The sequence below is a fragment of the Branchiostoma lanceolatum genome, chromosome 14 (assembly GCF_035083965.1).
Source record: "Branchiostoma lanceolatum isolate klBraLanc5 chromosome 14, klBraLanc5.hap2, whole genome shotgun sequence".
Taxonomy (NCBI): Eukaryota; Metazoa; Chordata; class Leptocardii; order Amphioxiformes; family Branchiostomatidae; genus Branchiostoma; species Branchiostoma lanceolatum.
This window is the reverse complement of record NC_089735.1, coordinates 13722436-13750108: the sequence shown is the minus strand read 5'-3', so window position 1 is coordinate 13750108 and position 27673 is coordinate 13722436. Positions and strand designations below refer to the sequence as shown.

Here is a 27673-nt window from a genome sequence, read left to right as displayed (position 1 = left end):
TTCATAAGAGGACTAAGAAGAAGAAATCTAGCTGATTGATTTTATTTTGCCTTGTTTGCAGTTTCGGTTTGGTCTTTCTCTTACACTGTTAGGTTTACCTCTTCACTTTTCTATTGAGTTGATGTGGTGTATGGATAGTCTTATTAGCTATGTTGCACACTGACTTTTGTTATAGTATGAAAACTATACTTTCTGTGATGTTACCATTATATTATCAATTTTGGTTGGAACTTGATTTATCATTATCTATTCCCTATGTTATATTTGGATTGCATTTCTGTACCATGCGCACTATTACCTCATTTATCTTAAAGTTTATTCATTCATTCATTATTTATGCTTCATATGATCGATTTTACTCTCTGAACCGTGTGTATCATTAAGTTTTCTTTTTTGTTGGTGTCCTACAGGCGTATTTGTACTGGGAGGCGTTAAAGATCGCAAGATACGCTGATAAAATTCCATTCATTCATTCATTCATTCATTCATTCATTTATTAGAACTGGAAATTATTTCATCAAGGTTTTTAAAACTTTTTTCCAGCTGCTTTGCCACGAGTACACCATACGTTAACTTGTGAACATACACAAAATGCCACACGGATCGCACTGTTATTGACAGGAATAGTATTAGGCTACAAAATGGTCTCTAGTTGTCGTTCTACTTCTAGCATAACCATTTGCCCGATCGTTCGTTTGCTTATTTGTTTGATTGCTTGTTTATTAGCTTGTTTATTTGTTTGTTCAAGTGTTTTTACTTCTAATTACGTTTGCCATCAAAAAACTGTATCAATCAGAACAACGACCGTAATCAGTACAAAAGCGGCAATTTGCCCATCTTTACGGGAGGCTGCCTTGGATACTCCCAAAGCAGAGGTTGAAGAAGGGGTGGATAATTTCCAATCAGAGGTTGGAGGGGGGTTGGATTCTGTCCTAGCATAAGTTGGAGAAGACGTGGATGATTTCCTAGCAGAGGTTGGAGAGGGCGAGGATACTTCCAAATCAGAGGTTGGAGAGGGTTGAGGATACTTCCAAATCAGAGGTTGGAGAGGGTTGAGGATACTTCCAAATCAGAGGTTGGAGAGGTTTGAGGATACTTCCAAATCAGAGGTTGGAGAGGGTTGAGGATACTTCCAAATCAGAGGTTGGAGAGGGTTGAGGATACTTCCAAATCAGAGGTTGGAGAGGGTTGAGGATACTTCCAAATCAGAGGTTGGAGAGGGTTGAGGATACTTCCAAATCAGAGGTTGGAGAGGGTTGAGGATACTTCCAAATCAGAGGTTGGAGAGGGTTGAGGATACTTCCAAATCAGAGGTTGGAGAGGGTGAGGATACTTCCAAATCAGAGGTTGGAGAGGGTGAGATTACTTCCAAATCAGAGGTTGGAGAGGGGTGAGGATACTTCCAAATCAGAGGTTGGAGAGGTTTGAGGATACTTCCAAATCAGAGGTTGGAGAGGGTGAGGATACTTCCAAATCAGAGGTTGGAGAGGGTGAGGATACTTCCAAATCAGAGGTTGGAGAGGGGGTGGATTCTGTCCAATCAGAAGTTGGAGAGGGAGTGGATATTTCAAAGGCAGAGGTTGGAGAGTGAGTAGATTCTTTCCAATCAGAGGTTGGATAGATGGAAGATTCTTCTGAAGCAGAAGTTGGAGAGGGAGAGAATTCTTTCCAAGCAGAAGTTGTGGAAGGGGAGGATATATTCTTAGCAGAAGTTGAAGAGGGTGTGGATTCTTTCCAAGCAGAGGTTGTGGAAGGGGAGGATATATTCTTAGCAGAAGTTGAAGAGGGTGTGGATTCTTTCCAAGCAGAGGTTGTGGAAGGGGAGGATATATTATTAGCAGAAGTTGAAGAGGGTGTGGAATCTTTCCTAGCAGAAGTTGTGGAAGGGGAGGATATATTATTAGCAGAAGTTGACTGAAGTTATGTGACTAGAACATGGATAATCTCTCTTGGCTTGGCTTCGCTAACGAAGATATCGATTGCAGGGGTCGAGTCCACTTCTAGTACATGCCCTGGTATGTGACTAGAACATGGATGATATATAACTGCAAAGACATAGACAAATGAATGGATCAAAAAAATGCCTCCCCGTGAATTAGTAGCCTCTTCCATTGACCCCATGACATGGAATGTCTGGCATTTCTGATAAACGTTCTAAAACCTCTGAAATCTACACCCTGTCACTCCTGCAAGTCTGAGATTTGTGGTGACACCATCTTCCCACTCACTTTCTGTTATTCCACTGTATAATATTCACATAACTACAAACACACACCACCATAAACATTTCCAATATCTGTAGACTCTCTATACAGGGTAAAGTTTATAACATCATTCACAAAAGTGGGCAACTTATCAAATTTCTTAGGTAGGTGTGGTAAAATGGCTAATTGTATGATATCATAACAGATAGTAAATGACTGCATATTCGTTCTGTGCAATCACTTAGCTAGAATTGTTCGAAGGCATTATTGAAATATCATAATTGAAAACTGAGATTAAAGTAAATATTTGGAATTTTATTGATATTCAAAGTGATGAATGGATGAGTGAAATTGATTGCACCGCACTTGTGCATGGTGCAAAATCTGGAAACAGCTATTTTGTTGAGATTACTTGAATGTCTATTTTATATATAGTTTAATAGAGTGTTTGATGTGCAACACTAATAACTATAGGTATAATAAGTCATACGAAATCCTCACCTGTAGTGTTAAGATAGCCAGCCTCCTAAGACAGGCCCGATGAGAAGACCATTGCCAAAGAACATCCCAACCTTCCCCATGGCGTCTGATCGCGAGGCGTCGTCTGTGGCATCAGCTAACGTAACATGACCAATTAATGTCCGATTTATTCAAAACGTATTTATCTTAAAACCGCGCGGACAGAGCCAAATTTCAAACCCATGGGCAGAAATATCAGCTCTTCTAAAAAGAAAATGCATGGTCTGTAAGTTTTTCTCCGCCTGTTTAACGCCGTGCGAGCATGTATTTATGCTGAGGTATATGATGAAGAATTCTGCTAGGGTAACCCATTATCGTCCACTTCTGAACCTTTTCCCTTCTAGCGCTATGCTTGAAGAACATAGACCAGAAAAAAATGCACAGTAACTGTCCAAATAGTCTGCAGACAAATTATAGTAAAATCACTATGTCTGTCCGGCCACTTGTTTAACGCGATGGAAAAAAAAACAATGTTTATCTGTAAATTCCCCCCACATGCGCGGCACGTGGCGTTCACATGGTAAACGCATGGCCATTATGTTTTGCTGTGGAAATATTAAAGAGATGGCTAAGGATCATACTTATGATGTTCTTTATTGCTCATGAGAACAGGCTTTGGCATAATACACCGCGACATGTGGACATGAGCCAAACCGGACGTAAATAGGTTCTGCACGTAAATAGGTCATGTTACGTTACCACCATGTGGGGGCACCTGCGTACACAAAAACATGCTATGTATAAGATTACACTTAAGCTATACAGAGCACTGCATTGAGGTGGCTTAAAGGGCATAAGACACAAAAATACAACATTTTCTTATTATTTGAAATAGCAGTAGCATCATTCAAGGAATATAAAGTTAACGTTTAAAACAAATACACACCCTTCTGATGTTTAACATTGAACCATCAGAAACCATACTTCCTTGGATCCAGCCCTTTATTCTTATCTGATCTTCTCACCAGGTGATTACATTAATCATTGACTAATGCCAGCTCATGACATCAACATGAACACGGCAGCCGGTTCGGAACCTTACACAGCGGCTTGCGAAAAACATGATATAATGAGCAAACAGTGCTTAATTATCGTGATTACATTTAATCAAAGGACATAACAATATCTATTTCGTTGCCTTGTAAAAATAACGTTCTTTCCGAGCCGTTGTGCAAAGTTCCAATTCGGCTGCCATGTTCATTGTGACGTCATGGGCAGGCAAGTCACTGATTAAATGTAATTACCTGGTGGGAAGAATCAAAAGCTGGAGGTATGAAGTTTTCATGGTTCGATGTTCAATAACATCCGAAATGTGAATACGTTGCGAAAATTTCTATGTTATTAAATAATAGTATTATGTTTTATGTAATTTCCAGAAATTCTTCATGTTGATGTCATTGGTGTCTTATGCCCTTTAAGGTCTCTTTGTTTGCTCACTAAACAGTAGGCGTGGAATAAAACTTGGTGTAAAACATAGAGGAGAGAATGAAAAGTGTTTAAAACTCGTGGAACGAATGTGTAGAACGAGCCACACCACGCATCTGCTTGACGATACATTCGCACCGCCCCATTTGGTAGCCTATATAGCAGGCCCAACGGCCGGATGTTTTATGTTGCTGTGTTTGTGTTTTGTATTGCTTTTGAGTGTGATGTTTTCTTATCGCTAGCGTGTTCTGATGGCTTCCGTATTCAACAGCGTGGCATCAGAACACTGTAACAGTCAGAGTAGTATAATTATGACACAATAGCACTATCAGAACACCACCCTAAGAGCCTGCTGTGGAGGCTTTCATGCCCGTAGCCAGGATTTTGATGGGGGGGGGTCTTTTTAATGTTTGAGGGACCAGCGGGCGCCGTAAGCGCAAGACGAGCGCCGCAGGCGCGAGCTTCCTTGGGGGTCCGGGGGTATGCCCCCCCCCCCCCCGGAAAATTTTAAAAATGGAACCTTCTGATATGACATTTCCAGTGTTTTTGAGAGGATTTCAAAGGAAGAAATCAGAGACAAAGTGAGCAGTTTTTCTTGGATTCCAGCCTCTTGCCTTGAACATTAAAAAGTGGACCTTCAAGCCTGTAAAAGTGGACCTTGAAGCCTGTAGGGGGGGGGGGGTTCTTCCGAACCCCACGGACCCCCGCCGCCCCCCCCCCCCTACGGGCATGGGCTTTAGTGAGTGGTCAATCTAGTCCTTGCGGCAGTTACCGTGAGCTACCGTGACAGCCCCACAAGCGATTTTGTGGTTGTTCCCCTGAAGTGAGCCACGCAGTGTTGCCAGGCAACCCAAATGTTATAGACATGATATACACCTTCAAGGACACCGCCATCTATGACGTCACCGCAAAGGGACATGGCAAACACATCGATATACCATTGATTTAATAACAAACATGCCAGACATGTAGATCATTAGCTTATCACAGCTAAAATGTAAGATTTCCAAGACATTGTAAATATTTGTTTGTTTGTTTCAACCTTTGTTTATGTTTAAGATAATGCTGAAAAACTCCAAGTCGCTATTCGTCGTACCTTTATTCGTTTGTTACGATGCCCTTTAGTCGCATCACCATAAGTCTTACAGGGTTCATCATGCATACAATCCAAAAGAGATAAACTGTTCTTCAAATCAAAAATGGAATTTTAGACTCACTAACTCAGTTTTCTTGACAGCTGACGAAGGCTAAGTTGAAAATTCCGATGAGTCCAATTTTTTAGTTGGAGAAGATTTTATCTCTTCATAATTTTCATTAGTATTCTATTTGATAAAAACAAGCCTTCTTGGATTCTACACTGATCGTCGAATGACGCAAAACGACTCAAGGTCACGCGCATGCGTAATGTATTGCATCTGCCTCGAAGTCAACATGCGATGATGTTCACGATTCGTTTAATGTCAAACGAAATGTCACAGCACAGCCAAACAAAAAGAAGACATTGTGTGCAAAACACTTATCGGGGTCATAGGCGAGAGAATCGTGGTGAAACCGGTTTTGTTATTGTCGGGTGCTCAGACAAAAAAAGGGTCCTACGCAACTCAAACTCAAGATCACAAAGGTGCGTTTTTTTACATTTTCTCACGGTTCGTTTTATGTAGCCGTCGAACTCCCGACTAGACCTTACAGGTATGTGTGAGTGTAACTTTTCTTCTTACACTGATGATAAGATAGAATGAGCTTCTTGTGTTCCCATCTAGTTTAAACACCAGGATCCATAACTAGTAACGCTTTAGTATCATTGGTTTATTCATTTCAATTCACTCACAATACAGTACAATGAAATCGTACACTGCCATTCACTTCGCAGCGTTATGTCGGCTGAATTATGTGAAAGCATGTTACAAACAGTGACAATAAAATCATTTACCTTTACCTCAATAAAATTCCTCTAAAATTCTTTGTTAGACCAACTATATGGGGTTGTTTATGAGGTGGGTAAGGTACGGTAATGTGCTTTTGTTATATCTTTCGGTGTGCGCTGGCAATCGGTCAAGTTTTGTTTTTAGTCACGTTCGCGTTTAGTTAGCACGTAGATTTTAGAATCTTACTAATATTCTGTCACATGGACATCTGTGTGTTAATTATTGAACAACAGATGGACAAAAAATATTTGACAATTTTAACATAGATGTGACCATATAATAGAACTGACTTTAGAGTTCAGTCGGCTGATTAGATTTAGTTACGAACTGTTAATTGTTAACCGGGGTAAAACAACACCTATACTTCTAAGTATTCTGAACTCTTCTTGCTAAGAAATTATGGTCTCACTACTGAGCCAGTTGAGTGACTCACTAAGGATGTTTTGATGACAGGATTGGGGGTAGTGTAAAAAGAAAAGAGATTGACGACTATCGAAAAAGGTCAGGATACCCATAAAAGTTGAATGTCCTCACAAGACCTCGGTCAGTCAACTCTCACACCTACATTATAAACTACGCACAAAAAGTTTGGAAACTTTACTTTGGTTGATCATATTTCCGTTGTTTCTTGATCAACAATGTAAATTTACATGAATGCAAATGTGTGTGTGTGTGTGTGTGTGTGTGTGTGTGTGTGTGTGTGTGTTTGTGTGTGTGTGTGTTGGATCACATGAAGGATATAATTTGAGGTTCAGCCATAGTTGGCACTTTAATACCATACTCGCCTTGCTGTCTGAAGACTCTAGCTATAATCTACACCTATCTAGAGAGCAACGGCAGTTAGCTAAATTTGTTCTTTTTTGGCCTCAGATTTTTATTATTGTCTTCGACCAGTAAATCTCAAAACGTGGGACTGCCTGCTGGTACTGTTCATTTTCTAATTGGTCAAAAAGCCGTCACTGATTTTTTTCCTGGTTAACGTCCTTTAATATGCATGTTCAACTTCTAGATCTCTCTTGAAAAAGTGAAAAGATAACAACTGATATGGAGAACCTACAGCTGATAAAACACAAAGATATCATGTAGTAATTCTGTTTTACATTTGATAGGTGTACAGTGCAAAAGAGACTTGATACTTGAAACAAAAAAAGGATGACACCCATGTATGTATTGCTTATTTTGAATGACTTAAATTATATAGATATGGGGTTGAACATTCTCTTCCATTCCACCACATGATCGCACTTGGCAAACCACCTCCACTTCCTTAGTTCTTACATACGACAGAGAAAACAAAAAGACATTTCCGTCCTATGAGGCATATAATCTTACTAATACCGCCTACAGTTTGAATACGAATTCATAAACATAAAGGGAGCAAAAGTAGTTTAGGTACAATATGTATACAATACCATACGTGCAGCTATCGGTATTCTAAGCAAAAAGAACGGATGAAACAAATATTGAATGTGAAGGGTGGGTGTGAAAATGACTGGAGCAAGGTATAGAAGGTGACCTACTTTTTTTTTATTAAACAACAGAAGAATGTACAGGACACAGAGGTGATGCACTCTAGCTAAAGCTAATATTAAACATCACCTCTGGAAATAAAAATTACAACTTACATAACAAGTACAGTAACAATAAAAAACAGCATTTGGGTTGTCCAATACAAGCAAACTAACAAACAAACAATGAATATATCAACATACCTGAGCTAAGTTTTAAAACGTTTGCTAGTCGCAATATTGTGCTGAGTCAAGCCTAAAATGCTACAATTCAAATCATATGAAACAAAGGATGAGCCTCTTAATAATAAATAAATGAAGGCTTGATCAGACAAAGTATCGATATCAAGAATAGGGGCTAAAAGGTTCCGTAGGTTGCCCAGAAGGTTGAGTCTTTGTTGACTATATATAGGGCAGTACAAAAGATAATGGACAACGCTTTCGCTTCGACATCCACAAGTGCAGGCTGGACTTGTTGCTAAATTACGTGTAAATAAACTTAGGTTAAAACTGCACGTGCCGGTGCGAAGACGTGTGAGGAGGGCGCAAGTGTACCGGGGGCCATGACTAAAATGTGAATAGAAAGAGGGACGTACTAATTTCACTAGATGTTTTTCAAACAACGAAAGATTTAATGATCGAACAGCTATACCAAGACCGTTCCAATGATGTGTTGCATAAGGAATAAAATACTTTTGATATCGAGTTGTACAGCAGAGCGGTATCCTTAGATTAAGTTTGTTGCGAAGATTATAAGAACTAGAAATGGAAACTTCAGGAGGGATTAAATCCTTAAGATACTGGCGAGTATGGCCATGGACAATTTTGTAGAACATGATCAGAAAGTGAACGTGACGACGATCCGAAAGTTTTTCCCAACCTAATTCAGAAAGTAGCGAAGAATACGAAGACCCTCTTACAGCCCCTGAGACTGCAAGCGCGCATTCGTATTGGACACGTTCTAATCGCTGGGAATCATATGAAGTACATCCATGCCAAATTATGTCAGCATATTCAAGGAGAGGACGAATAAAGGATTTATAAATAACATCAAGTACTGTTCGTGGTAATCTGACCTACTTTACCTCAACCGCGGACGGTTTAACCGCCCACCCAGCTTTTTTTTACAGTTTAGATACAAACTATACCCCATTCTTTCACAATATCCATTTTCCTTTTTTTATACGGTTTGTACATGGCACGGCCTACGCGCGTCCGTAGTTGACGAAGAGGCCGCCATGTTTAAATGTTTCCGCCCGCCCGCTGACAGGCGGCGTGGCACGTAAACAACCTGGGGGAGGGAGTACAGTCCGGGAACGGCAGCAAACACTCACAATCTCGTCAGTTTCTCACATTTTGCGGGACTTCGCGAGAGTTTAGCAGCTGTTTTGGGGTCACAACAGATCAATCTAGTATGGAGGGTCCACGCTGCCGATTTTGGTGCTGTTTGCGGGGAAAACAACGATTTTGCGGCCGATTAGCAGATTTAATGGCCATAACACATTTTTATTTTCTATAATTAAGAAGAAGTGAAGGTAAATTATCGCTTTTATTACCGGATTCGGTTAGAGAATCGTTCAATCTTCACACTCGCGTTCGCGCCAAGGGGTGATGTGTGCGGTTCGGCGGATACCGAGAATTAATTTTAAGCTAATTAAAAATCAATAATTTCGCTATAAATATAGTTTATTACAATATTTTCGTTGGCGCCAGCGCCAGTTTGTAGCTTTTATCAGTATCCGTCAAAAAAATGAAGTTTTGTGTTGTTGGGAATTTCCAAAGTTCTGTATTTTTTCTTCGAAAATATTTATGAGAAGGGCAATAAAACATGATGACGTCATCCATATGGTTCCAAAAACTATATTTGGAATCCTTATGTTCTTTGCTACCAACATTCAGTACAAAATTATTTTTCTCTCACTTCTTTACTGGTAAAATAGTACAAAGTCAATTTCACTAGATTAGCCGCCCTGCAAACCTTAAGTTTCCCAACTTTTTGTGCGTAGATTATAAGGCCCAGTGAGTTTGTTTTTGGCGACGACTCAGGGGCGGAGCCTATTGTATAGTACTGCTTTCGGTTTGCCAAATATTCTAGGAATTCGGCGAACGCATTCTCTAGGGAATAATTTTTGGCAACGCCTTGCTGGTACGGCGTTTTATACAGCAGAGACGAATTCTATTGCTTAGGGCATAGGAAAGGTGCTGGTTTGTCAATATTTGAAATAAACCTTCTGGATGTTGCAAAAAGATTTAGACCCATATATCACTGCTGTTTCTCAATGTCTTAAAAGTTTTTACTCCGGGAAGGAGGTGTGACCTCCTTCTGGGAGTATTGGAAATGCTCTTGCTTGCGTGTTCGCAGCTATAACTCACGATTCCGTTGTCGCATTGGTGTGTAACTTGTCATATCGTTTGCCTGGATGGGCGTGGTGATGCACGATGTCTTTGTTACACCGTAACTACTTTTATCGTCAATGCAATATCGTAATTGCACCCCTATAATTAATGGCACGTGCCACTGCCCTTCCATAAACACCATGCTATAATCCGTTCCGATTGACTAGAATATTTCTGGCAGATACGGGGTGTATATCTTTCCTACTTGCTGTGATCGTGTAGTCACTGTTACATTGTAAAATAGACAACGTGCATCACCACACGCAACCTAGCAAACGATATACCAAGTTACATACCTACGCGGCAACGGGAATTGTGAGTTTTGGCTGCGAACATGATTGTGCAGAGTGACCTTCTGTCTGTGTATTAAGTATGCCGTGTCCACTCGCAGCTCGCATACTAGTATGTTCGCACGCGACGGACGGGGCACTTTTGCGCACAGTGTGAAAATGGGAAATCTCTGGCCCTTCAAACTTCCCACACTTGTAGTTTGTAATACGGAAGCTGTTAAAAAGTTTACGCAGGGGATGAAAGATTGTTGAGATATGTCTCTCAGAAAAGTGCCCGCGGCCGCGGCCAGACTGTGTCACTTCCGGGTAGATTAAGAGATCCGATGACCTTTGACCTTCGAGAAATGTTACGATAATGCAAAATAGGTTGATAGCTATAGATCAGGCATGACTGCAATAAATTGTGGAAAGAGAATTTACTGCATATTTGTGATTTCTGAAACATCTTAGTAGTAAGGCTGAATGGTTCGTTGATAATCTTCAAAAGAAGCCATCTAGATCTAAATTTGTGACTTTTCCCGGAATTTCTAGATCCTATCTGTGCCATGCTGTAAAAACGTACTTTTCAGCAGGTTGACCCCTCCTGTATGGAAAGAAAAAAGATAAATAAACACCTTTTCTTTACTTGCTATAAAACACTACTTGGACTGTACAGAGATGCAATTTGTGTGGGTCAATATTTTTAATTCTTTAATCACCGCTTATCAAAACTTTGCCCTTTTCACACCTGGCACCACATACAACCCACGATTCCGTTGCTGCATGGGCATGTTAAGTTAGCCTGAGTGTCATCCTGTTTCAGTTCAGGGCTCTAAAAATAGATTGTCTGTGATTCCACACCTTACATCAACTGAAGATCCATTTCAATTTTCATGCATTTATCTTAAAGATGTCTGGATTTTTGAAGAAAAAAAAGACCAATATGCATGTCACTGCCTTTGATTGTCTTTCTTCTTAGAAGCTTTGTGCTTTGCTACTTTCAGTAAAAAATGATATGCTTGACAAGTAACCAACGGGTAAATCCGAGTTCTTTTAAATGCAGCTTTGAAGACTAACATAGTAAGGATAAAGAAAGGAAACAGAGAGAAGGCGTTCCGTACACTGGGCACGGGAGACTTTTAAGACGGACTGACTATGACTACGTCATGAAACTGGCTAATGGTAGGCTAACACCAGTCTCAACTGAGGTTCTCTACCCCTTCCTGAACTATACTCAATTGCCGTAAAAAAAGCTTTCTATGTTATGTCGTCGAATGTGTCGTCATTATGCATGATAACAATGTCAAATGTCCAGCTTTTTAGGAATTATCACGTGATATGATGACGTCACTCAAACCAATAGAACGACCAAAAATCGCCTATATCAAGTTATTTCATGTGGTTTTAATAATCATTAACCATATGTCATAGTATTTCAATACGTTTAGATCAAACCAAGACCAGTTAAGTACATTTGAAGTCATTTTGAAGTAAACTTAGGAAAATTTCTATAACGGTTGCCATGGAAACGGTGAAAAATAACACTCTGTCGCAGGAAAGTAACTAAATAAGCCTTTTTTGGATGCTTATGAATTCCAGTCATCATCAAGGCTTGACCAATGACACTAGACGATCCATAACTAATAACAGGGCTCTTAGAAAATATTTTAGCTAGGTAAGAAATAAGTAGAAGTTATTTTACCTAAGAAATCAGGTGACATGCGCCATTTTGGCGGCCATCTTGGATCTGTTACTAGCATCTTGCAGCATAATTTCTTGCAAGTACTAAACATTTATCAAGATTTTTACCATTATGCTAAATGTTCTGAACATGACTATAACTTGTGGTTCATTTCAATAAAGTTCGGCAGATTTTATGACGGTTGCCATGGAAACGGTGGAAAATACAATTCTCTCACAGGAAAGTTACTGAACAAGCCGTTTTTTGATGCCTATGAATTCCAGTCATTATCAAGACTTGGCCAACATTCCTTAACGATCCACAACTAGTGTTAGGGCTCTTAGAAAAAATTTCAGCTAGGTAAAAAATAAGTAGTAGTTATTTTAAAGAAATCAGGTGACATGCGCCATTTGGCGGCCATCTTGGATCTGCTATCTTGCAGTTTCCACTGCTTAATTTCTTACAAGTACTGAACATTTGTTGAAGATTTTTACCATTATGCTAAATGTTTTAACATGACTGTAATTTGTGATTCATTATGAGGCCTTCTAAACTATGTTGAAGGCATATTGAAATACAGTTAGGCAGATTTTATGATGGTTACCATGGAAACGGTGCTTAAGTAACAACTTATCACAGCACAGTTGCTGCATGGTATAACAAACATTCTTGAAAGCTCATTATTTCCCGTCATAATCAAAACTTGGCCAAATTCATTTTCTTCCAGTTCCAGGTCTCCAAACTGAACAAAAGAATGATAAGAAAATGTATACTAACATAACATGAATAAAAAATAGACGGGCAGCAAGGCTTCTCTTCCAGACTGGTGCCATATAGTTTAAGCAAAGTGCAACTCCATGCCCGTAGCCAGGGGGGGCTCGGGGGGCTTGAAGGTCCACTTTCACAGGCTTGAAGGTCCACTTTTTTAATGTTCAAGATTTTTTTCAAGGCGGACTTATTTGTATCACCAGCAACGTCACAGAGGCTAGAATCCTAGAAAAAATGTTGTCTCTGACTTTTCGTCTGAAATTCTCTCAAAAACACAGAAAATGCCCATTCAGAAGGTTCAATTCTTAAAATTCTAAACGCTCCAGGGTCCAGGGTCAAATTTTCAACGTCGAAGGTTTTTTTGCGTTTTGGCGTCTTCGCGCCGAAACGCTATGTCTTGGCTCTTACCTCCGTTCGATGCATGCTGTTTGGTTCAACACTGTGTCGCACACCATATAAACTTATATGGCAATACCTTCCAAAATTCTTGTATAGCCGTTGCCTTATATGGCAAGTGAGCAAGAAATTTCAGGCAGGCTTGATTTGCATGACACATAGGAGACCAACCGCATGTAACTGCTACAACTGTTCGGAAATATCATTGCATTGTGGTTTCGGACTTTGATATCCTGAAAAATGACCATATTACATCAATACCACAAGATTGCAGAAGAAAAAAAAAGATTTCGTCAAGAAAACGACCAAAAATCGACATAAATGATACCATGTAGTGAGGTTAAAGCATTATGTACAGCGCCGCTTATAACACACTACAGCTTAGCTCAACCGGTAACGTCATAGTGCTTCAGATCCGGAGGATCCGGGATCGAGTCCGTGCAAGGATTTTTTTCTTTTTAGATATTAAATATCAAAAATATATATTGATACTTGTATTATATTAATCTATCAACATCATATTTATGAATATCATATTTTTATTTTTTTATTAACAAATAAATAAATATTCTATATTTGTTATTTTTAAATATTCATTTAATATATACAAGGCCTTTGTCTTATGAACAGGACTTCATAGATTCCAAACCCGGCATTCGAGTTTTTCTGTTCATTGTAATGGAAAATACCGTGCAGCGGCTCCTATGCCCGGTAAGATGATTCTTGCAAAACTCTCGCCACTAAACTTCTATTCCCGATGTAAACAGAGGCTCTTGATGTTGTTTGCAAAACAGCGATCCTTTGTTACAGTAGCAAATGCTCCATTGTTCAGTATCGACTTCATTCAGACAACACGGACATGGAAAGTGACGCCGCTCGCCACAAAAATATTGGAATTTTCATGAATTTTAGCAAAATTATCCAGAAGGAAGAAATGTTGTAAATGCGGAGACCAGAATAATAGGGATGAGGTAGCTGTTAATTGGTTTAAACACTTGTTTGACATTTGGTGGTCATTTTAGATAGAACCTTAGCTGTTATGAACTTCTATTTCACTTTTGAATTACCATAGTGCTGATGATTCAATGGTGCTTTTTCAAATTGTATGTTTTATTGCGTGCTATGTACATAATTACATTGATAGCTTTTATGATGAGCCTATTGTACATTTTAGAAATAAGTACAAGTTGTAAACCAAGACCAGCTTTTTCAAAAGAACTTAAGTTAAGTGCCGTAACTTCAAAATTGCTTTCCCCAATCTGCCTTTCTCTATTTTAATAGAGAAAGGCAGATTGGGGAAAGCAATTTTGAAGTTACGGCACTTAACTTAAGTTTTAAAAAACAGTACTCCTTTCCCAAAATGACAATTTTTCTTATAGACTCAACAGCCCTTGAGTGACTTTCTCTGGCAGATTTTACTTCAAGAAAAGGGAAAAGACAATTCACACTCATAAACGTAGCCAAAACGCCAGCTTTTTTGAAAAGCACTTGTTTTCAAGGTGGACTTATTTGTATCACCGGCGGAGCTGGAATCCTAGAAAAACTGCTAACTTTGTCTTTGATTTCTTTCTTTGAAATCCTCTCAAAAAACACCGGAAATGCCAGATCAGAAGGTTCAATTATTCAAATTTTCCGGGGGGGCATACCCCCGGACCTCCTAGGAAGCTCGCGCCTGCGGCGCTCGCTGAACCCTCAAACATTAAAAAGAACCCCCCCCCCCCAATCAAAATCCTGGCTACGGGCATGAACTCTAAAGCACAAACGGTAAAGCCTAACCACCCCTATATCGTAATGGCCCGCTCCTGAGGTGTTCCCACCAACCCACGCATGCGCAGATAGAATAACTCTTGTTGTGCCCACCAGACAGTCTCTTATGACCTTTGTGTTCCGAGGAAGAAAAACACGCCAACTAACGTCCCAGGTAAGAACTTAGCGTAGCATCGTTCACTTTTAATGCTGTTGTTTAAGTTTTATCGAAGGGTCTGAATTCTTAGTTCTTACTTGATATTGCCATGCTCTAGATCTGTTGGGTTATTGTCTTTTTGCAATGGACAAATCTTTCTACCTTATTTCGATGATTATGTTGAGTTTGGAAGCGCTGATTGGTTAAAGCATCCGAATTACAACTGAACAGACTATGAGAAAGTCTGCAATTAAATTTTTTGTGTCAACAATTTGAAGAAAGCAGTTTAGCTGACGTTAACAAAATTGAGCAAATGTTTGCTCTATCTCAGTAAAATGGTTAGTGTTTCCGAATAGGAACCAAGCGATTGCTCAACCCCTGTATGGTAGCGATTAAACAAAAACAGTCGGGAATGATTACAAATGACACTCTTTTATCAATACTATCTTCGAATAGAGTAATTTTTCTCTAGTTTCCGCAAGAATCGCCCTCCCAATTTATTTATAAAAACATTATACGTGTCAGATCCCGTGGTCATCACTAGCGTATGTTGAAGTATCGTGGGAACAGTTAGGATTCGTTACGAAGTTTGCTTCTTTGGTCGGGGCCTGTGTCGGACGGTGTTTTTCGTTGTATTACAGTACAGTAGAAGCCACTTAATTGCACCTCGGATAAACTCACCTTCCATTTAACTGCACCGAATCCCAAAATCCCAAACCGGTTCCCATTCACTGCATTGTTAGTGACTCCGCACATCTGCACGGCGCATTGTCACCAATGCCGGATAACTGCACCAAAATGTTTCAAAAATCGTTGACAAGTTAACTAAAAAGGTGCGCTAAACATCGGCAAACGCGGTACAAATGAGCCGATAAGTGCCTATGTAGAGGCACAATAACGCCAATATGTCTAAAATTGTTTTCATTAACAAAAGAAGGTGGTCTCCATTGACAATCACGTTGATAGCGATCGTATGGGAGGTCCTGGGCGGGCCACGGGGCGTGTCGTCACCATAAAGAGACGCACGCCTGCCGTAGCAAAGGCGGCATTGCGTTTTGGCAGACAGCATGCTGTACTCAATAAAGATTGGTCTCTACCTGTACACTGTCTTATTACTGGGAATGTATTTAAGTTCACGGGGATTTGATTTCGCGTTTAAGGATAACATGGGTGTTGTCGGCGGTTTTAGGTTCGCGGCAGCACTATATTCACATACCGCTGCAATGATAAAAGACTGGCGTCTTAACGTACATCTAATCCGGCAGTTCTCAGATCTAGTCGCACAGCGACTCGGCAAGGGCTACAGACGCGTGGACGGACATAGCAGTTGCTTTTGACGGTGCGGTGCTGACGTGATCATCTGTCACATTCTTTTATGGCAGAGCTGAATCTGCGTCCTAGAAACTTCCTACATTCACCCGAAGGATGTATACGCGGGTTCGGCTATGCTATAAGGAGAATGGTCTGTCATTGATCTAAGTCATCTAACTATATCTACCCACTGGATACGTAGTACAGTCCATTGTACAGTAATTCACTAGTCTACCATGATTTACACAGTCTAATCTGTCCAAATATGACAGGGGCTCTCTCTGGCGCTGACTGATTTCACTCACTGTGTCCTGAGATGTCTTTCCTGAGAATTTGAAATTTACTGTTTTAATATATAAACGTGGCCCTAACAAGAGGTGGAACATACGGTGTTACCGTACTGTACCTGTATAACGAAAGCTTTCTTACTTCTAAATGCGTACAGCACACGGAGATTTATAAATCATTCACCTCCTGTATGATACAGTGTACTACCGGTCCAGCTGGGCATTTTCGCATAATTGCACCAGCCGGATAATTGCACCAAATTCGCTGGCAAATGGGATGTGCAGTTAAGCGGATTCTACTGTAATTAGAAAGGATACCTGACTAGTCGATTCTTCTAAACTAGGGGTGGGTACCGGTACCGTGTACCGGTACAAAACCGGTATTTCTTAATGGACCGGTCCAAAAAAAACGGTCCGTAAAAAAATCAGTGGACCGGCCTATGGACCGATTAGAAAATTCAGAGTACCAGGCAACCAGCAGGCGGCCACATAACTGGTCTAAGAAAATACAAAACAGCAGATTTAACGAGTCGTTTTCGAAGACGTTAGTTGTGAATAATATCTAGAAACACTTAAAGGATGAGTAAACAGACGGCGAGGAGAGTATAGTTATAATTTTGAGACAAAGTGCAAACCTAAGAAATTATATCGTTCCAGACATGACGTTTGGAGACTTTTACGTGTGTCTCGCTCTCCAAAATATAATGTACTGCGACACTACTATAATCAGGTACAGGTACAGGTCCGGACCTGGACCTGACCCTCTGGACCTGGACCTGGACCGGACCTGAATTTTATGTACCGGTACCCACCCCTATTCTAAACCCTTTTATGGGGCAAAGCATCGTCCAATTTTTATGCTCTTGCTTAATTTTAAGCGAAAGGTCTGAATTCGCAGTGATGAAACATATTTTCTGCATCATAGCGCACTCTAAAACAACACAATAACGCCCAACCACCCCTATATCGCAATGGCCCGCTCCTAAGAAGTTCCCACCAACCTACGCATGCGCAGATAGAATAAATCTTGTTGCGCACATTAGATGGTATTTTTATTTTACCTTTGTGTTCCAAGGAAGAAATACACAACAGCTAAACTGTCAGATAAGGACTTAGCGTAGCATCGTTCACTTTTTATACTGTTGCTAATAAGTTTTAACTAAGGTTCTTTATTCGTAGTGCCTACATAATGTTGCCTGGCCCAGTTAGGTTATTGACTTTCTCCCTCTCCATCCACTTTTCTACCTCATTTCAATATTTTGGTTTTGAATAGCTGATTGCTTAAAGAATGTCAATTTGAAATGTCCAGGAATTACTATGAGAATGTCAGTAGTTCTATCAGCACTCCTTAGAAGTTAACAAGTGGTACAAATGATCGGTCAGTTCACCTGTTGCTCTATCTCAGTATAGGGACCGATGTTTCTAAATAGGCAGGCAGCAAGCGGATTGCACGACTGCTGTTTGCATCTTGCAGAGATAAGACCAAAACAGTCGGGGAAGAACTTTATTTTCTCTGGTTTTAACCAGAATTGCCCTCCCATTTGATTGATAAACTAGCAGTGGTGCAGTTTTGGTGCAGTGTGCTCTCTGAGCAGAGGAGTGGCCATGTGGGTCCGGCTGGTTTTTGACGTGTTTTAGGTGTTTTTGTCAGGCTTTCTATCTTGTCCCCTTTTCGTTATGTCTCCAACCGTGTGTTGGACAAAAATGCCTAAACTGAACACGTTAAAAACCAACCGGACCCACACATCTGCTCGGAGTGTAGTGAGACTGCCCTTAGATCTGTTTATTTATGTGCCCCATCTGTTTATTTATATTTTTAGGCAAGGCTCTCTGTTGACCTGTTTTGGGAACACTGTCACATGTCCCATTATGAAATGTAGTGGATTTACAAACTATCCTTAATAATTATGCAGATCAGCTCCTGAGTTGCATAATTAGTCATCGATTGTGTAAAGTACCATCTGAGCTCGCTACATTCCAAACTTCACGACGATCTTTCGTCCCCTTCTTAAGTTAGTCATGTCCGAATGTCAAAACAAAAACGCCAACTGCAGTTCCAAACAAGACGCTAGGGGGCCCAAACTTTAATACACAACTTACTTCCTGTGGCATGAACTATCTACCACATAAAAACCATGACCATAGCACTTTTAGAAAATATGTTCCAAATTTTTGAAGCTCCGCTGCAGTACCTTTGGTACCCGCTAGAAGGCCCATTATCGAACTTGACCTTCCTTTCTGTAAACCCTACCCATCCACTAAATATCATACAGAAGCATCAACAGCTTCTCGAGTTATATTGTCCACATACAAATACACATCCACACAAAGCCCGCTGCAGTACCTATGGAAAATGCCAGGGGAATCATTTTTGAACTTGACCTCCGTTTCCACAACATCTAGTTACACACCTACAAAAAATCATGAAGATCCATCAATGTTTCTGTCACTTTTTTTGCCTACATACAAACATACAAAAGTTAAAAGTCCGCTGCAGTACTGTTGAAAAACGCAAGGTGAACCATTTTCAAACTTGACCTTCCTTTGTACAACCACTACACACCTGTCAAAAATCATAAAGATTCATCAAAGGTTTCTTGAGTTATGCTCTTGACATACATACTAGACCCACCCAACAGCTGGCTCAACCGAAAACATAATCTTCCCCGAGCACTATAGTACTCGGCGAAGATGATAAAAGATAATCATTACTAAAGGATGTCCAGAGCACGAGATATGAAAACGACAAATTCTGCTTCAGTTCCACACACAGCCACCAGGGGGGGCTGTAATCGAAGTTCGGAGTCCTTCCTTCTGACACCTGTTTCTTTTTGTACACCCCTATACCAAAATACAAATATCATAAAGATCATGTATAAAACTGAAAAGACTAGCTGATCGATGCAGTCTTTGGAACTTAATGATCTTTCTTCATCCTTCAAAAAAATTAGATGCTCCTACTACAGTATCTGTAACCGCCTAGCTGCCATGACTTCTGTTGACAGCATGGAGGCCCATTATATGGCAACATGCAGTTACCCGGAACATCACAGTAAATTACAGCCTATTAACTATGTCCCGACACCAGTACTAGTACTATGACAGCCATGATAATGAAACTAGAAAAACGTTTTGACATCTGATATGCACGATAGTTTTACACAAATGCACTTGACTCTTGGTTGTTTGAAAGTTAGCATAAATGTAGTAGGCAACAATATCTGCTAATACATGTACTTTCGAATCCTCCCTTGTGTGAACTACATGTATGTCCGAACCCCATTTGTACAACCGTTGAATGGCCTTAGCAACGGTGTATGGGGGTGTATCTCAAAGGTTCAAACTGTAACTTGACCGAATATCAACCAAATTGATCTGCCCTACTGATCGCTAAGAGTTCCCTAACAACGCCTTTTTGGCAAAAGTCGATGTTAGAAATTAATCAAAACAGGTTATGTTTAAACATTTTCTGTACCTTAATGCAAGTTTATATAATTAATGTTTAAATCAAGATAAATATCTAAACATGTATGTTACAGGCACATAGAATATCTGGTACTAATGGTAGGCATTAATTTCTATAAGCTAAAGATGGTCTATTTTGGACGAAACTAAACCTTCACAGATAAAAATTCGCCATTTAAAAAAATGACCGTTTCCATGGCAACCGGTGACCACCGAAACTTACCCATTTTTCTACAATTGGACCAAGGCCTTACCACCACACAAATTTTTTGAAAAATCAATATTTTTTCCTTTTCTATTTTTTCTTCTCTTTTACAGACAATGCCTCTTAAAATTACCCATAATGCATTGCGATATTTGGGGCGATTTGGTAACATGGCCGTTGGGTGTAATTCTTAAAACCCTTATAACTCCTGATGTAATTGACGGATTTTGTTGATTCAAAGCCCGAAATGCAGATAATGATATGGCCAATCAACAAAGTGTACTGCACAAGACCACATAGGTAGCCCGAATAAATGCCTGATTTTGGAAAGTAAACGATACATCTTTTTACACAAAATTACCCCAAAAATCAGACTTAAAAGACTCATAACTTCTTATAGATGTGAAATATCGATCAAAAACACACTATTTTGTGATTCCTGTGGTATCTATAGCCTACGAACCGATTTTCATCGAAAATTATTGATGTTTGATATTTTGTGCCGATCCTCTGAATTAAGTTCCAAACAGCGAGGTTCATTTTAATGACGTCATTTGATCACGTGATTATAGTAGGAAAGCTGTACATGGAAGTTTGTTATCATAGCTTATAATTAACTTTGGTTACTACAGATACAAAAAATCCATGATAGCACTTGTCCCTCTCGGTGGTACCAAAAACCTACTTAGCCCATGGACTACCTCCCCTGGAGGCGGTAGCCGTCGGGCCGGCCGCTAGTAAATTAGCCCCTGATTTTCATAATTATAATTTTCTCACGTCGCCGGTGTGTTTTTTAAACACCACTCTAGTTCTGACTTTGTTTGCCTAAGACCGCGGCCACGCCTGCCTGGAAATACGCCAACAGCCCGCGCTGAACCCCGGATCATGTTTTATATGTGTTGATATATCAGTCTCACCATTGAAATAAAGGTTTACAAGTAGCCAAGATGAAGTTGTACGTAAATTTGTAACGGGTGGAACAATACTTCTACCTTCAAGTGTTCTGTTTTTAACTCTTCTTGCTAAGAAAGTTTGGTCTCACTACTGATTTAATTGAGTGAATCGCTATTAAAGGATGTTGTGGTGACGGAATTTGGGGTAGTGTAAAAAGGAACTCTGAATTGAAAGAAAGAGAATGACTATTGAAAAAAAAGGTCTGGAAACCTACACCACTTGTCCTCAAAAGATGTCAGTCAGTCACCCCTCACACCTACATTCTAGATTATAAGGTCCACTGAATTTCGAAGAGAAAACAGCTAAAAGAGACAGTATCACGTTGTTTTTAATGGTGGTCTTAGGTTGATATTGTGCGTCTAATTTTTTTTTCGTTTAGCCTCCTTCTAACTTTTGTTACATGATTTAATCATTCTATGTCGATGCGACATGGCCCACGACGTAGCCTGTTTTTCTAACTTCGCACCTATTGCAGGTCTATAGAATAGCCTATGTTTACACAATCTCTCGCTGGTGGGGTACTGATCCCCTCGGTAACCGTCGGGCCTGTCACTAGGAGCATAATTTAGTCAGGCTAGTACATAGGAGATGCGTCAGCAACCCTGCACCCCAAATCAATATTTATGTATCAATCTATCTGTCTTGACACCATTAAAAACGTTTGCAAGTAGCCAAGCTTAGTTTTAAAGTATTGCTTGGCAGTTCGTGTTTTAAGTACAGTGCATAAACAAACACAATCGAAGACTGGCATCTAGAATCAACTATATCAATATTGAGGACAGTAACTTATTCAATGTATTAACCTTTTTGCAATTCGTTACGAATTGAGACGTTGAAGATGAACATATATGCGTTTCTTGTCCCCCCCCCCCCCCCCCAGGCTTTAGATAAACATAAACATGGCGAGCCTGCGATCATCACTGCACGTGTTAGCCTGTCGTTGTGCCGCAAGCGTCCGGATTTTCTCGACGGTAGACCGACGCTTCACGACGGCAGACCGAAGCTTCACGACGGCAGACCGACGCTTCACGAAGACAGATCGGTCCGTTACTGACGAGGTGTTGCGTTTCTCCCTCGATGCTCCCGTACAGGAGGCGCTCACGCCACCATCTAGCTGGTAGGTCTAACGAACATTACTGTAAATGTAGTCTCCTCTATGTACGTCAGTATTACAGAAATGTTTCAAGTAACACATACATGTATTTTGTATATAGTAGAGTGGATTCATTCCTCAAGCTAATCGACATCTTTCACACCACAGTCGTCCCTCAGTAAGACATCTGAAGCCGCATAGTTCCTGTGTAGAACTTTTATTCAGTCAAGTACCACGACCGGTTTCGCGTGACAGCTTCTTCAAGTGTACAGACTAAAATAAACTAGAATGAATCCACTCTACTATATACTACATACATGTATTTTGCTAATTATGTTACCTAATATATGTTATTTCTGTTAACAACACCATTTGTTAGTTATGTTACAATGTCCTATAAGTTTTATCTATTCTCTTTGCCAATGCATAAATGTTGATTTATGTGTTCTATGTAGACTGAAGAGTTAAATGGGGCTACCCTTAAAAATTTATACAAATGCACCTTCATAAGTTTAATGGTGTAAAATTTGATCGAAGGGAACCCTGTTGTAATCCCTCTTTTTCTTTCTCATTTTCATGATTTCATTTAGACCCTACAAAAACTCAGAAAGCAAATATCCCTCACAAAACTAAAACAAGGTAGGCAATAAAAACTATTGCCATGGCGGTGATTGAATGTTTATTGTAAAGCTCCTAACTCACTGGACACGCGGCGCAGTCTAAAAGGTCTCAGCCTTCGATGCTTCAAAATTCATAGTAGGGTGCACAAGCAATTTACAACATTTGAATATGTTTGACTTCAGGGTACAATCTACAAAATATGTGAAAATGAACTGAAATTTGCAAGCTCGATTTCTTTTAAAAGCCACTATTATATCACTCCCATTGGAGGTCATTATACTGCAGCCAACGCAAAGCAGTTGGTGGTAACAATATTCAGGCGCGAATCCAAGCCGACCGAACAAACATCGTAATCCAACTCATAAAGTCTCAAACCTGACGCTTTTCTCTATCATTCGTCACTGTTTTTGACTCGCTGACGTGCACAGAAGAATAAATACGGCTTTTTTTTCAAGTACCGTGACAGACTACGTTTTACCCGAGCTACTATGTCGCGGAAAAATATTGTGTTCTGCGACCACAATTTAGGACCCGGATCCCCAATGGGGATTCAAGATGGTAGCTACGCACGCGCGTTGAACATTCCACAGAGCTCCCGGAATATTTGTCAACTAGCCATTATATACTGTTTGGCGCGTTCCTAAAACGCCGCCAACAAGGAGGAGAAAAATGTTTTCTTGACGGACACCAATTAACACACGGCCACTAGAAAATAACTCGTTCAACAAGGTGATAAACTTAGTGACACCATGCGCGTTGAAAAGGTTTGTATACACCCTTCAGGTACAAGGAAACAGGGATCCATGACTTGGAAGCAAGGACCGTATGGAGGAACAACTGGGTGGTTGTAGGAAGGACGGACCAAGTTTCTACCCCTGGTGCATTCTTCACTGGTAAGAATTATTGCCCTACTAGAGTCGCTTTCATTTTGCAGACTATGGGTTTTTAATTGAAAATTTTGGATTAAAGTTTTCCCTTTCTTCAGTTAGAAGTTTTAAGAAGTGTTTTGTGTTTTGACCTAGTGGCACAAAGGGCTGAAAGTTTCCTCGCTGTTTCAGGAGCAGGGTATATTTTTACAGCGAGAGGCTGTTGTCCCTTTCGCTTTAACGTGCTCGAGGCACCTCCTCGAACACGGGCTCCATTTTCTGTCCATTTCAAAAGACTGGCGGGTGCAGCCCCATCCGAGATACTGTTCCCAGGATTTGAACCAGGTCTCCCGGTTAGCAACTAATTGGAAGCAGAGATCAAGTGTGAGGCTGCTACAAGCTGAGCTACAGTACTGGACGCACTCCATTCAAAGTCATTTCCAATTCCCTTTGGACAGGTACCATCGGTAGAGAGCCGTTCATAGTATCATCTGACAGGTCCAACACTCTGAGAGCCTTCTATAACGTCTGCTGTCACCATGGGAGCATCGTGGAGATACAGGAAGCTGGCCAAGCCAACCAGTTCGTCTGCTGCTACCACGGGTGGACCTACGGGCTGGATGGCAGGTCAGCACTAGTTCTGAACATTATATTCCCTCACGTTGGACTGTATTATATCTATCTGCCTTTCCTCTTGCGCTTTTGCTATGGACATACTTTCCGATTAAAGGGCATCACGCCTTCGTGTCCCATCCCCAGTAAGAAAGATATTTTTCATATGTTTTATCAGGTGACCTCATGGGAAGCTCTACTGGTGGCAAACATTGATCAAAAAGTAAAATTGAACAGCATACATTCTGTTGCTTTTTGTAAACCGAAACAAATAGTTTAGATAAGCACATGTCAAAACTACAAAAAGCCGACTGATGGAAACATTTCCATGAAGATCAATGACACTAACATTTAAGCAAAATGTAACGTTCTCGCTTTGCGCTTGGTTGCCAACTTGTCTGTTGTTTTATCATATTTGTCTTGTCATACGAAGGCTGACGAAACCAACAAAAATGCGGGGTATCAAAAACTTCACGGCGGGACGAAACGGGTTGAAGCCCATAGCTGTGCGCACCTGGGGTCCGCTGGTTTTCCTTCGTATGGCGGGATATGTGAGTAACCATATAAGGCTTCAGAGCGCTTCTGTATTGGTGATGAAATGATTACGATTTGCTCGGAAAGACAGAGGGACGGAAAAAGGAGGTTCCTTGGACAGGCAGATAAAGAGAGATGAAGTGGGAGGGGTAGATACAAGAAGAGAGAGAGAGAGAGAGAGAGAGAGAGAGAGAGAGAGAGAGAAAGAGAGAGAGAGCGTTAGATAGAGAGAGAGAGAGAGCGTTAGATAGATTGTCATCTTGCTCCGACTATCTGTATCTTCAATAATACAATCACTGCGCAAAGCGACCATCATTCCCAAGACAAAAATGGCGACAGTGGTTTGGCGTTTGTACATGAAAGTAATAAAGAAATCGGGAATTGGGCAACTTCTCTCCGAACAGCCTTCAGATTGTTCTAAACTAATGTTCATGTGTCAGTCATCTTGTCTTGTTTTCCAGCCGGATGCGGATGATTTTGACCAGAAAGTGCTGCCGTTGATGCTGGAGCTGGAGGAGATGGGCTTTATCAGCGGCATGCGCCACATCTGCCGCCGGCAATACCAGCTCAAGTTTGTTGTTGTTCACCTTGTAGTGCCTAGTGCACATAGTTCAGCAAGTTTCCTTGCTGTTTCTATAGCAGGGTACATTTTTACACGGAGGGCTTGCTAGTCCCTCCTCTTTACCGTGCCTGAGACCCAAATTCATAGTATCTATTCTAGTATCACTTAATCACAGAGAGAAAAAAATCAATGATAACCTTGTAACAATAGAAATCATAATCTAGATCAGCAGAAAGAGCTTGGATAAGATGACATCCGTATCTATTACGCATATGAATCGTGTGCTTTTGTTGTATTTTTCCTGTCAGTTGTAACTGGAAACTGATCGTGGATAACGCTTCGGACGGCGGGTATCATTTGGAGTACGTCCACCGTGATCTGTCGTCCAATCTAGACCTCAGTACCTTCAGGACAGAGGTGGGGGACCTCTACAATATGCAGGTTAGCCGATTCCCGTGACTTTTCTTCTATATATTAGATAAACCATTGAATGTTCATTCATTTCTTAGCTACTCTCGATTCATTTTAACTTACTTTTCTTTTTTTTTCCTTCTTGTTTTCTCCCATCTCCATTGATGACGGATAAGATAGCTACTGGCAAAGTAGCAGACTCCCCATAGCGTTCGATTTCATTATGTAGCAAGTGGCAGGACAGATGGGGGGGCACCATATACAGTATATGAATGTGTTGGAGTACGAATAAAAATATACTTTGTTAGGCTCGACCATGTGAAGGCAAACATGATGTATTTCCTTGCAAATGTTACAAGTACCTTTGTGTATCTAATATGCATACAGGTGTGCATCGGTAAAGCAGACGGCGAGAATACTCCAAAGCGTCAGCGCGTTGGGACAAAGGCGGTGTACTCCTGTATCTACCCGAACCTACTGGTCAACAGGTACGGTCCGTGGCTGGACATCAACATCGTGCTGCCCCTGGGCCCTGACCGCTCTCTGATGATCTATGACTTCTACCTGAAGGAGAGTTTTGCGGACGCAATGAGCGAGATAGAGGTACAATAGACTTGATAATGAGGATAAAAAAGGGGAGGGGATCATTTTGAATTTCGAATAGGCCACATGGAACTTTGTGGTATATTCATGACAACATCCATATTTTATCTTGGTTGTACTTTTCAACTCTGAAGCTAGACGTATCACGTGGAACCTATTCCATGAGGTTATTGAAGAAGGTGATCGACGACGTGGAGCCAAGCCGCAGTTGAAACTTTATGTATATTTAGGAGAACATTTTTTTTTAAACTCACATTCAAGGCGAGTTTTAAAAGAATGTTTTAAAGTTTAGATTTGAAACTTTATGTATATCTATGGGAACATATTTTCTAAACTCATGATCCTGTTTATGAATTGCGACATCATTTTGATTTCAGTTGGCGAACTTTATCGAGCAGAGCCTTGCGGACAGTGACCAGGTCCAGCGGGAGGACACGAGGGTGTGTGAGGGGGTACAGAGGGGCATGGAGTCCACTGCCTTCGACGTGGGGCGTTACGCGCCTGGCCCGGAAATGCCCGTGCACGCCTTCCACCTCCAGCTGGCGCGGGATCTGAGGGCAGGACTGGAATCCACGCACAGTACCAACTGAAGAGATTGTCTTTACATTAAAGGCAACACCCGTTTATAGCTTTCTACCAATGTCTTAATATTGATCTATGCAATCTGATAAGAATGTTAAGGTGAATGCAAAGGTATGGCAAAAACAATATATGAAACTGACGAAAGACAGTGGATGCTGTCTGAAACGTCTGACTGTTTCAAAACTTTATCCAGTTGCTTGAGTAATTATTTTTGGCGTAATATATGAAACTATGTATAATTCCCATTTGTATTGCATACTACTCCTTTGAGACATTTACATGTTACATCTTCGATCCAGATGTGTAGATACAGTCTGGGAGAGGCTTATCTGTTAGAATTATGAGAAAGTACGTCGCTTTGCTCCAAGCCATACATATGCGTCTTTTTATTGAGTGAGTGATAGGGTCTAGGTTATATCATACTGGCGGTACACATGTAGATTGATAATAAAAAGTTTGCTATGATTCAATTGGGTATTTGTAAGTAAGCCTTTATCTGTCTGAGTGTAAGGTTAGTCAATTATTATACATAATTATACTACTGTGAGTATGTTGGTAAAGAAATATTAATA

At 40.5% G+C, this 27673-nt stretch overlaps 1 protein-coding gene across 2 annotated transcripts; it reads left to right on the top strand.

The window, feature by feature from the left end:
* The first annotated feature begins 5647 nt into the window (after nucleotides 1–5647).
* Nucleotides 5648–27571, top strand: LOC136448806 (uncharacterized). 2 transcript variants are annotated; one of them, XM_066448454.1, is made up of 9 exons: nucleotides 5648–5769; nucleotides 22098–22334; nucleotides 23715–23824; nucleotides 24256–24424; nucleotides 24843–24960; nucleotides 25405–25514; nucleotides 25814–25946; nucleotides 26304–26519; nucleotides 26897–27571. In XM_066448454.1, the coding sequence occupies exons 2-9, from the start codon at nucleotides 22117–22119 to the stop codon at nucleotides 27107–27109; spliced, it is 1287 nt and encodes a 428-aa protein (XP_066304551.1). In that variant the 5' UTR covers nucleotides 5648–5769; nucleotides 22098–22116; the 3' UTR covers nucleotides 27110–27571. The 2 variants fall into 2 exon arrangements, with proteins under 2 accessions (XP_066304551.1, XP_066304552.1); XM_066448455.1 differs by having other exon boundaries at nucleotides 5722–5837.
* Nucleotides 27572–27673: the final 102 nt, after the last annotated feature.

Coding starts and splice junctions, on each gene's coding strand:
- LOC136448806 (XM_066448454.1), top strand. CDS start 22,117: ATGGCGAGCCTGCGATCATCACTGCACGTGTTAGCCTGTCGTTGTGCC. Junction 22,335..23,714: donor CTCACGCCACCATCTAGCTG/GTAGGTCTAACG, acceptor TACACCCTTCAG/GTACAAGGAAACAGGGATCC. Junction 24,425..24,842: donor ACCTACGGGCTGGATGGCAG/GTCAGCACTAGT, acceptor TGTCATACGAAG/GCTGACGAAACCAACAAAAA.